Source organism: Adiantum capillus-veneris, chromosome 28, assembly GCF_014529385.1.
Source record: "Adiantum capillus-veneris isolate H3 chromosome 28, ASM1452938v2, whole genome shotgun sequence".
NCBI classification, from domain to species: domain Eukaryota; kingdom Viridiplantae; phylum Streptophyta; class Polypodiopsida; order Polypodiales; family Pteridaceae; genus Adiantum; species Adiantum capillus-veneris.
In genome coordinates, this window is record NC_140958.1 from 86,188,533 (window position 1) to 86,200,446 (window position 11,914).

Sequence of the window (11,914 nt, forward strand, 5' to 3'; positions counted from 1 at the left end):
CATCTAATCTAGTCCAGCCATCCATGATCGACAACTTTAGTCAATCTCACTTACCACCCCACACTCACACATGATTCTTTATTTTCTAAATTACTACCACATTGTTTCAACACTTAAAATAATGGTTTCTTTCAAATTTTAGTAATAGTGTTTTTTAAAACAAATCCTTGAAAACAGCACTGCAAAAATTCTTTATCAAACAAACATTTTTAAACTTAAAGACAAATATTGTTAGCTAAACAAACATGACTAGACTTTCTTGTCTCAAGAACACCTTTATAGGGGTGACAAACTATACCCTTTCCTTCATTAAGAATCATAGCGTGGAAGAAGAGCACCTAAAAGTACGGACTCCCATACACCTTAACCAATCTCTCATATAACTAGGCGGCTCCCCTAGGATAAGAAATGGTCTCCTAGCATATGTAAAGACATATACATGCACGAAGTAGAGCCTCTTTATCTATGTGGGGTGGGGGTGGGCGGCGGGGGGGGGGGGAGGGGGGGCGGACTTGACATTGGTTGAATAGTCATCATTGCTCAACACCGTGAAAATATATCAAGGAATTAGATGTGATCTTGGGACAAGTTGTCTTAAGAGTGATCAGTCAGTTCTTTACTAGTTCATCTAGACTAACCAAAGCATTTCTTTTCTAGATTTACAAATAAATGCACGGTGTTTCTTAGAAGATGTCCTTTTATTCTTGGTCAATTTAACATTTCTAAACTACCTAACTATTTTCTAATGGATGCAATGTTATAATTTAAAGAACTTTTACTAAATCATAGAAGTTTTAATAATTAAGGACCCATCAGCACAGGGATCTGGTGCGGCTTGGGGACTATTATCCATCACAATGCTACTCAGATCGGCCTCATTGTCTCGCTTGGCCCTCTCGGTGGTGATCTTCTCCTCCATTTGATGTCTTGCACGTGTTTTTTGGGAGCTTTTTCTTTATGCTTATAAAAAGATGATTAACCATTAGGTAAAATATTTGAAAACTCAAAAGCTTACCACAAGAATTTCCACAATGTCTTTTTTCTAATTTATTTGTAAAATTTATTCTTTTTTTAAGAATCAGGTAATCCTTTTTGGTATTATATTATTATCAAGGGTTTCCAATACCTTGATTTAGCCATAAAATTTATCCCATAAATTTTTGAACTAGTTTGCTAATTTATGTTACTAGTTTTTCTCTTTAAGTTTTTATCAAAAACAAAGAATTCTAAACCTGATAATTATCAAAACTATTAAAAGAATTTTAAGATAATTACCATGACTTATTAATAGTGTAGAGCTTATTTGGTAATAACTTCATAAATGTTTTAGTTATAGTTTTAATATTCAAGTTAATTATAAGTGTAAAGCTTCTTTGGTAATTACCTCATGAATTTTAGAGTTATATTTCTAGAATTCTTGTTAATTATAAGCTTAAAAATAGAGACAACTCCTCTACTAATAAGTATTAGGAAGATAATATTGATTTAATTTCCATAGCTTTTTGATAGTGTGTGGAAGCCTCCAAAATTACTTTATTTCTATCTTATTTAATTTAGTATATATTCTCTTATTTAAAGAAAAATTTAAGCAATTTCAACCCTAATATATTCTAATAATTATGTAAATTTTTGTTCTTTGTTAGACTCTCAAAACGGTTCAAAGCAAGCATAACTTCTCCGGGTTAGCAACTCTAGCTATAGCACAAGGGCTATGCCAGTTCCAGATATACACATGAGGACAGGGCACCAATACTTAGACACAAGCGAGAGCAGTGAAGGAGTACGAGCGGAAGTGCGACGCGAGAGAGAGTGCGAGAAGAAGAGCACGACGATATGGTGAACTCGCTCTACTGTAATGTGTAGAGCATAGTGAGTTCTTATTAGGTTTTTACAAAAGAATATGTGCACATACCTGGCGGCCCGCCCACTTACCTGGGCGACCACATTGGGATTTATACCCCAACAACCTTCCACTTAAAGTCCAATGTGTTACTTTAAGTGTGAGAGAAGCTACTATACAAGCTAATATACAAGAGATGTAGAGAAGTGATGTACTACCCTACACCTAACTGCTTGAGAAAATGCGCAAAGCTCGCTGAGGGAAGTCCTTTTGTAAGTAGATCAGCAGAATTTTTTGTGGTGTGAACTTTGACAAGCTGAAGTTGCTTATCCTCAAGCATTTCCCTGATGAAATGATACTTCACATCCACATGCTTTGTCTTTGAGTGATAAACTGGATTGCGAGCCAATTGTATAGCACTTTGACTATCACAATATAACACAGGCATCTCTTCTTTGATTCCCAAATCTGTTACTAGTCGATTAAGCCAAATTCATTCTTTGCATGCCTCTGATGCTGCAACATATTCAGCCTCTGTACTAGACTGAGTAACACAATCTTGTAATCTAGAACGCCATGATACTGCTCCACCAGCCAATGTAAAGACATACCCTGACTTAGACCTTCGGTTGTCTAAGTCACCTGCATAATCTGAGTCTGTAAAACCCTTTACACATATGGTGGCAATGGAACACTCAATGCCTTTCCCTTCTCCATATTGAAACGTTGCAAAACCTTGTCAATATACTCTGTTTGAGGTAACCAAATCAACTTCTTTGATCTGTCTCTCTCAATGCGCATACCAAGTATATGACTTGCCTCACCCATGTCTTTCATGTCAAACGATTTTGCCATCTTTGACTTCAAAGCTGAAATTTCTTCCGAGTGCTTGCCAGCAATCAACATGTCATCCACATACAAAATAAGGATCAGCCAACTGCCATCCTTAGCCTTCTTTGTATATAGACAGTGATCGAACTCACTACGTTTGTAGCCTTGAGAAAGCATAAACTTGTGGAATTTATGGTACCATGCCCTCGGTGATTGTTTTAAGCCATAAAGACTCTTTAACAACTGGCATACCCAATCTTCCTTGCCTTTCTCAACAAACCCTTCTGGCTGCTGCATGTAAATTTCCACATCTAAATCACCATGCAAGAACGCTGTCTTGACATCCATTTGGTGCAACACCAAATCTAATATGGCAACCAATGCAAGAAAGCATCTCAATGTAGTCATTTTGACCACCGGAGAGAAGACTAAATCAAAGTCAATGCCTTGTTCTTGCTTAAAGCCCTTGGCAACAAGCCTTGCTTTGTACTTTGGCTGACTATCATGAGCGGTGATCTTATACCTGTAAACCCATTTACAGGGTAGAGCCTTTTTGCCCCGTGGTAATTTAACTAGCTTCCATGTCTGGTTTTTATGCAGAGCTATCATCTCTGACTGCATGGCCAATTGCCAATTCCCGGAGTCCTTCATTTGCACTGCTTCCTTGTAACATGAAGGCTCATTGCAATCAGTCAACATGACATAGTTCATAGATGGAACAAACCTATCAGGAGGTCGCGTGACACGTCCAAATCTACGCACAATAGGTGGCTCAGGCTCAGGTTCCACTCTATCCTGTCCTTGCTCCTCTTGAGCCCTGACATTTTGTCTTGCACGTGCAGGTCCATCTTCTGGGAAGACAACTCTTCTAATCTCCTCAACCCTCTCTGGTTTAGAATGATATTTGGATTCATTAAAGTGAACATCATTGCTGCGGACAACCTTTCTGGATTCGGGATCCCAAAGTCTGTACCCCATCTCACCAAAATTACCATAGCCTAGAAAGATGTACTTTCTACTCTTTGGCTCAAGTTTGTTCCTAAATTCCTTTGGAACGTGAGTATATGCCTCACAGCCAAAGACTCTGAGATGCTTGTATGAGGGCATTTTGCCTGACCATACCATCTCTGGCACTGAATCCTTCTGCAAAACCTTGCTAGGAGATCTATTTACAAGATGAACAGCTATTGATACAGCTTCATCCCAAAACCCATTTGGCAGCTGTACATTAGACAACATACTTCTGACCTTCTCTTGTATGGTCCTATTCATCCTCTCAGCAACACCATTTTGAGGAGGATTGTAAGGAGCAGTAAGTTCACGTTTTATACCTTTTGACTCACAAAAGTCCTGAAAGGCCTTTGAAACATACTCTCCACCATTGTCAGTGCGTAAGCATTTAAGCTTATTGCCACTCTGATTCTCCACAAGTGTCACAAACGTTTTGAAAACACTAAACGCTTCATCCTTGTGCTTGAGAAAGTAAACCCATATTTTCCTCGAGTAATCATCTATAAATGTCATAAAGTAAGAAGCTCCCCCTAGAGATAGGTTAGGCATAGGTCCACACAAATCACTATGAACAAGTGCCAACTGTGTATCTCTTCTACTGCTTCTATGCTTATGTGGCTGCTGTGTTTGCTTACCATACAGACAATGTTCACAGAATTCAAAATCATTAAATGAAAAGCCAGGCAAATAACCAGAACGAGACAAGATTTCCATTCCCTTCTTGGACATATGTCCTAACCGGCTATGCCACAAAGAAACGTTCGGCTGCTCGGTTACATTGATTACATTTTTAGAGACATTTGATACATAAATCATGTAAAGTCCTCCAGACTTTACTCCATGTGCTACTATCATAGAACCCTTGGATATCTTCCACATGTTCTGTCCAAAAGTGGTGACGTAGCCAGCATCATCAAGTAAACCTGTGCTGATCAAGCTCTTTGTAATTGCGGGAACATGTCTCACATTCTTCAGCGTGAAAGAAGAGCCATTCTGAAACTTCAATTGAACATCTCCAACACCTAAGATCTCACATGTCTGCACATTGCCTAGCCGAACATGATCTTTAGTGGTCACATAAGAGGTAAACCACTCCTTGTTTGGAGACACATGAAGTGATGCCCTTGAGTCTATAATCCAATCACTCAATGCATTTCCATCAGATGCTGTAAGAAGAGCTGAGTCTATTGTATTCTTCAAGAAGTAGATGTCTCCTGACACTAGACTGTCATCCTCTGCAACAGTGTTTGTCACATTTATTTCTTGAATCTTCAATGAGGACTTGTTCTTCTCACCATGGTCTTCAGCTTTCTCTTTGCCTTTTTCTGCTTTCGATTCTCTACAGTCTCTTTTCATGTGACCCTTCATGTCACAATGGTAGCATTCTATGTCACTCTTGCCTTTAGCACTGCGGGACTTGGTACGAGACTGATTCCTCTTTCCGCCTTTGTACTTTTCATTGGTCCTTCCCCTGACAACTAAGGCTGTTCCTTTGCCTTTGTCCATTGTCTTTCTATTGGTTTCTTCAGTAAGCAGACTTCCTTCTACACCTGCTATGTTCAAACCATCTGGAGGTGCAAAATTACTCAAAGATGTGCGAAAAGTGTCCCAACTTTCCGGCAATGTGATCAACAGTAACATAGCTCTAACAGGTTCATCAAACTTGACACCTTGAGCTGACAACTGACTGTAGATTGTGTTGAATTCATTCAGATGATTAGACATAGGTGTCCCTTCTTTCATCTTCAAGTCAAAAAGATTCTTAAGCCAGTATACCTGTGAAGCTGCACTCTGCTTCTCATAAAGATCACTCAGCTTTAACCATGCTTGATAAGGCGACATCTCGTCTGCTACATTGAAGTAAACGCTTTCTGCCAAAGTCAGCATAATGGTAGAAAGTGCCAATTCATCCATTTTGCTCCATTCATCTTCGTCCATATCTTTTGGTTTTATCCCCTTGAGATTTATAGGTTTTATCTGCTTCTTTTGTACCAACACGTGCCAAATCTGCTTCTTCCACAATGGGAAATTGGTTCCATCCAGCTTCTTGATATTGTAAAGAGCAGTGTCCTGTGATCTAGCCATAGCTACGCTTCACAGTGGTTTACTTTCCTGGGAAAAATTCGGCAGAGTTTCCCCTGTAAACTGACCTCTGAACCAATATCAACTTGATGAACTAGTGGATGTCGCCTACAGTCTGTGTGTAGATGCGCCCGTGTCGTATGTGACACGCCTCCAAGAACTGTGAGCCGTCCTTCGATGTGTAGATAGCCACAAATCAACACTCTGGGAGTGTCGATATCCTCAGCACTTGCAGTCGGAGGCTGAAAACCCCAAATTTGCAGAGTCGGATCTGCACCCGTCGAGACCACGTAGTCGAAAATGGCCTACGCAGACCTTTGTCGAAGCCGAACGGTGGCCGAGATGACCTCAGAATGAAATTCTGAGAACACCGAGCCCTTGGGGTTCTCCCACGAGATTTGGGGCCGTGTTTGCGCCTGTCGAATTTCACTCCAATCTGAGTTGGTGACTCTAGCCTCCTGCAGTGCTGCCCCGAGCCTCGATCTGAGCTCTGATACCAATTGAAGGAGTACGAGCGGAAGTGCGACGCGAGAGAGAGTGCGAGAAGAAGAGCACGACGATATGGTGAAATCGCTCTACTGTAATGTGTAGAGCATAGTGAGTTCTTATTAGGTTTTTACAAAAGAATATGTGCACATACCTGGCGGCCCGCCCACTTACCGAGGCGACCACATTGGGCTTTATACCCCAACAAGCAGCACATATGTATTAATCATAAATGTGGCATACATGGAACAATGGCCATAGCCCATACATCGATTACAACTGTAGTTAGTTGCTGCTACCAAGTCTCCAGATAGTACACCCCCTAGATACCTCGACTCTTGACTCCACCCCAGTTTACTCGCCTTTGCCCCTGTATCCTTTGTCATGGTAAGGGCTTCCTTCTTGATTCTTCAATCTAACAACCCCCGTTTGTTGGTTAGCTCTTTTGAGTCCCCACCTCTAACATTCTTCCCTTGTTTTTCTCAATTGGCTCCTCAGATTTAGTTTCCTTCAAAACCTGGGTTTGGTGCCCACGCTGACTTTCCCCTTAGCTTTAGTTTCATTCTAAATCTAAGCTGGATGCTTGCTAACCTGCCCTCCTCATTTGGCAATGGATTCTCTCTTCCTTTTCTTGTCCTTGATCTCCTGATTGTCTCAATACTTAGATACTATTTGCTTTAAATCCTATCCTCTCGATACTTGGATATTATTGGCATTAAATCATGTTTGTGTTAAGGATGATGCCCATGTGCCATATTTTGTTCATATGGTTCCCCTTTTTAGTCTCCATCCTTTCCTTGAATTCAATGGTTAACTTTTTGGGCCACGTGGATACACACACCTCTAGGCCTTGTAGATTTTCAAACAGGTGAAGCCTTTGCTGTGTTCATGTGCCTCTCGCCGTATACTCCGCTACGGTTGGATTCGTTCTTAACCTGGCCTTAGTGAGTTGGGTGCACTTGTAGGCTGTTGCAATCCATGTGTCGTGGGCTGGCTAGTTCCTTTCCACCATTGCTTTCTGTAGCCTTTCAGCCAACCATTGCACATCTAGCTCCATGCCTGCTATTTCTTGCTTTTCAAGAGGTAGCCTCTAGGCTACAATGTGAAACTAGAGCAGTTTGTTTGCAAAGTCTTACCAATTTGTTTTGGTGTTGATCCCATGCAACAAACACATTGTCTTTACATATGTCCCCTCTTAAAATCGTCTAAAGAATTTGATCCATGGCTTTGTAGGGTCCCTCATCTGACCCTCCACTTGGCGAGATTTTGTATCAGTGCTATATACTCCTCAGCGTCTGTTGTCTTTGTTATCCTAGATAAAGCACTTGTAGAACCTGGGTAGAGCCTCAAGGGATGGTGTTATGGTATATAGCAATGCCAGGTTGCCTCAGAGCCTTTTGTTGTCCAAAAAAATGCACTTGTTCTCTAGTCAGTTGATGCCATGCTCTCAGGATGGTTATGATTTTGACTAAGCAAGCTTCCCATAGCTCTCGGTTGCCTACCTCTGGTGGTATTTTGATGTCAGTACCTTTTGATCCATATCCAACATATTGATTTTGGCTTGCATTTCGATCTCTTAAATATCCCATCAACAATCGTCCATGTGGGTTCCTCCAAAATGTTAACAAGGGTGTGTTTATCTGAGACTTATGACATTGCTTTCTTGAATGCAAAGTGAGTGCCTCTCTGCAATCCAAATACCCATGCTTGCATCTTGAAGACATGTGGCATTATGCAATTCCTTGATATGGGAAATATATGAAATTGTCAATTGTTTTTAAGAAAAACCAACATATTAGGCATTTCTTGATCAACATGTATGGCATGAGGAATGCCAGCTCTTGAGGGCATTCTAGGATATGCTGGCAAGAGGTGTAGGGTCAAGAGTGCATGAAAAAGCATAAGAGTGTATTAAGAAGCACAAGGCTTTCTTGATCAACATGTATGGCATGAGGAATGCCAGCTCTTGAGGGCATTGTAGGATATGATGGCAAGAGGTGTAGGGTCAAGAGTGCATGAAGAAGCATAAGAGTGTATTAAGAAGAACAAGGCTTTCTCTACTAAACATGGAGTGAAGGTTTTTATCCATCTGCAATCACATATGCTTGCATCCCAAAGACATGTTGCATTTTGTAACAAGTTGATACAGGTAGATAGATTGATGGCAAGGTCAGACAAGGGCAATGCTTTGATTCATATGTATGTCACTATGTGGTGTACTTTTAAAAGCACAAAAAACTTTTGATGTGTTCTCTTTTATGTGGTGTCTTGAACTACAATGTATGCATGCTATGCCAAGACAAGGACACATTGGCCATTATGTATCCCAAGATTGGGGCACTCGTAAGGAGAAAATCAAGCTATTCATGAGCTTTGAGTCACAAATGTCATCTTTTGAAATGAACTTATTGCAAGATATTCTAAGCAAGGGGAAGGTCAAAAATCTCTAGACTATTTTTAGAGGAGGCAAAGCAAGGGCTTCACTTCTCCACATTCAATCACCTAAGCTTGCATCTTGAAAGCGTGTGGGTTTATAAAAGAAGGTGTCATGAGAAAATATTTTCATGAATCATGATGAGATGGATTGGAAAAGAAATTTACTTGTGGTTGACACGTTGACTGAATGTGTTGTACTATTGAAGGTATCAAAAGTTACAAATTGACTTCCTATCAGCAATGCTATCTCTTGGACCGTATTAATTGTAGGACAAGCTCTACAAGGCCCTAAAGCAACAAAGTAGTAGATTGTTTGCACATAATGTGATTGAGTGATGAATTTTCTAAAAGGATAGTCTTTAGGAATGCAGGCATAGGAGGATATACCTAACAAGAGATAACCACTAAATATCTTGACTATTTTCAATGGTGCAATAGGAGAGCATTGCTACGGATGCAAGGAGAGGAGATGATGGGCAAAGAACATCCAGGAAGTTTATAGAGGACTAGTGTGGCCGACGTCTTTCGACTGCCTCTTCCTCTCTCTTTTTCTCCTCTGTGTGTGTGTGTGTGTGTGTGTGTGTGTGTGTGTGTGTGTGTGTGTGTGTGTGTGTGTGTGTGTGTGTGAGAGAGAGTGAGTGAGTGAGTGTGAGTGCATAGGCGACAGTGCACAATGCCGAAATCAGTTGAGGAAAAGAGCTTCCACCACGTGTCGGCGGCCGGGGGGGAGGCGGAATCCCTCCCCCTTTTATAGTAGTATAGATACCATGCAAGGGATTCTCTACAATGTATAAGCTTTGGTCAATATGTAATGTGGTGTAGTTTTGGAAGCACAAGAAGCTATTGATAGGTTGAATATCTAAAATGTTGTCTCTTGAATTGCATTAATTGCAAGATATGTTCAAGAGGCATGACTAAGACTTGTGACTAGTTGACACCCCCTCTGTCAGGTGGGATCTACGGTCCCTATTGATTGGGGGCGGCGAGATTAATTTTGCACCGTCTGATGGCGGTTTAATCTCCAAGTGATCACCATGTGATCACAATTAAAGTGAACCCCAAGTAAATTTGATGTGAACATCAAGTGACCGCCAAGTGATCCCCGTGTGAATCCCAATCAACATGTGATCACCTTGTAACCCCACCCATTACCAAGTGATTACAGTGTGACCCCGACTATCCCAAAGTGATTGTAGTGTGACCCCATCCATCTCAAAGTGATCTCCAAGTGAACACCATGTGATCCCCACCCCGTCATTTCTGCTATAAGATTCTATGTTCACACCTTCATTTCAAGTGGCGCGCGATAGCTTAATGGGAGAGTCATGGCCTTCGGTTGTGTATGTGGTGGGTTCAGGTCGCAGAGGCTCAACCAACTGGAGTCTTTTTATTATTGAGAATAAATGGACGGTTCACATCGTTCGAAGATGGTGGACCGTAGATCCCACCTCACAAGGGGGTGTCAAATAGTTACGAGGATGACCAAGAAGCCTTGAGTTGAAAAGAATGTGGTACATTTATTGTAAATTATGCTCCCAACCCAGACATGGTTTATCTGTGTGTGTGTGTGTGTGTGTGTGTGTGTGTGTGTGTGTGTGTGTGTGAGAGAGAGAGAGAGAGAGAGAGAGAGAGAGAGAGACACTTGTCTAGAGGGCTTCCCTCGTTTAAAGGGTTGAAGGGTGCGCTAAATTGTGCCTTCATCTGACGATTAAAGTGCCTCCTTTAATCGTCAGATGAAGGCACCACATGGATGCATGTACAACACATGGAATGGCTTCACTTTTGTAAAGAGCGCGCTAGAGTTGGCACTAATTTGGACTCTTAGTCCAAGGTTTGATGAAGGGACGCTCTAACAAATCCCCGACATGCAGATCGTGGGCAATGGGCATGTCCCCGCTCACAATCACCATTGTAGCACGAGCTCGCAAGAGAAATTAGGCGCGTGCTGCTTTGCTTTTTCTTCTTAAAGACCGTGGCCATTCGCATTGCCAACCTCCATCTGCAGCTTGCGGTCTCTACTCTCCCTCTCTCTCTCTCTCTCTCTCTCCCTCTCTCACACACAGTACACATACGTGCACACACTTTGTCTTCCCGCTTGCCATGGGCCGTTTCGACTCAGGCCTTGGCCCTCACGGGTACCAAGCCATGAAACACGCAGGCGATCGCTCCCCCAATGCTGCTGTTCATAACCAGGTTGCTTCCCGATCTCCCATTAAGGTGTCAAAGATATTGGGCCTGCACCAGGTCGTACGCCTGCGGCAGATGGTGCTCCAATGGCGTCGCTGCGCAGCAAACAACATTGACCGCACCCTCCAGGTTATGTCACCGCGTCGTCGCAAGCTCCTACGAGACTCGAGCTCATGTGGGCGATCATCTGAGGGCAATGATGGCAGCAGCCGTGAAGCACATCATGACCAGCTCCCACCAGCTATGGGCTACTCAGCAATTTATGTCGGACGCAGGCAGAGGCGCTTCGAAATTCGCACAGAGCACATTAATCACCCGCTATTGCGGGAGCTTTTAGAGCGGACTGAGGAGGGATTCAGGCTCAATCAACATGGCGGGCTCGCCATTCCGGCATGCGAGGTTGTCCTGTTTGAGCATTTGCTTTGGATGATGGAGAATCAGGACATGGAGCACCTATTTGAAGATCCATCAGAGCTTAGGGAGCTTCTTTATCTATACATGCCTGGCAGCAGCATGCCGACGTCTTGCTTGCAAAAGACGAACCTCAGCGAGGTTACTTGTCCTGTGTGTGCTTGTTAGCTCTGGCTATGAGAGGCTCCACCATTAGAGTCTTGTTTTGTGCCTGTCTGGGTGTGCCCAACTTTGCTTGCATTTATTAAGAAAGATTAGGATGCATATAAAAATGGGCAAGAGAGGATGCCTTCAATATAGTGCCTTCTCTCACAATATACTTTCTTAGTGGGAGTTATACTTGCCAATAACATCATGTGCCATTTGCAAATAATGCCAACTGCCCAAGTTTCAATTGTCTTTTAAGGTCTAGTACATTTGATGAGGTCAATCATATGTGAACAAACATCTCACTCTTCAGTGTTCACTATTGTTAGATTGCATTTGGACAACAGGAACAGTTCAATGTTAGGCTTTCAAGGGCTCCCTATTCTCTCAAAAGATAGGCACAAACAAGTAGTATCCTTCCATAGGGAAGGGCTTATTTTTTATTTTTTCTGTTGTATTATTTGTTATTCGGAAGACGGATAA

At 42.1% G+C, this 11,914-nt stretch overlaps 1 protein-coding gene across 1 annotated transcript; it reads left to right on the plus strand.

Moving 5' to 3' along the window:
• The first annotated feature begins 10,674 nt into the window (after positions 1-10,674).
• On the plus strand, positions 10,675-11,683 carry LOC147420817 (uncharacterized). Its single transcript, XM_086504478.1, has one exon. The coding sequence runs from the start codon at positions 10,787-10,789 to the stop codon at positions 11,450-11,452; it is 666 nt and encodes a 221-aa protein (XP_086360604.1). The 5' UTR covers positions 10,675-10,786; the 3' UTR covers positions 11,453-11,683.
• Positions 11,684-11,914: the final 231 nt, after the last annotated feature.

Coding starts and splice junctions, on each gene's coding strand:
- LOC147420817 (XM_086504478.1), top strand. CDS start 10,787: ATGGGCCGTTTCGACTCAGGCCTTGGCCCTCACGGGTACCAAGCCATG.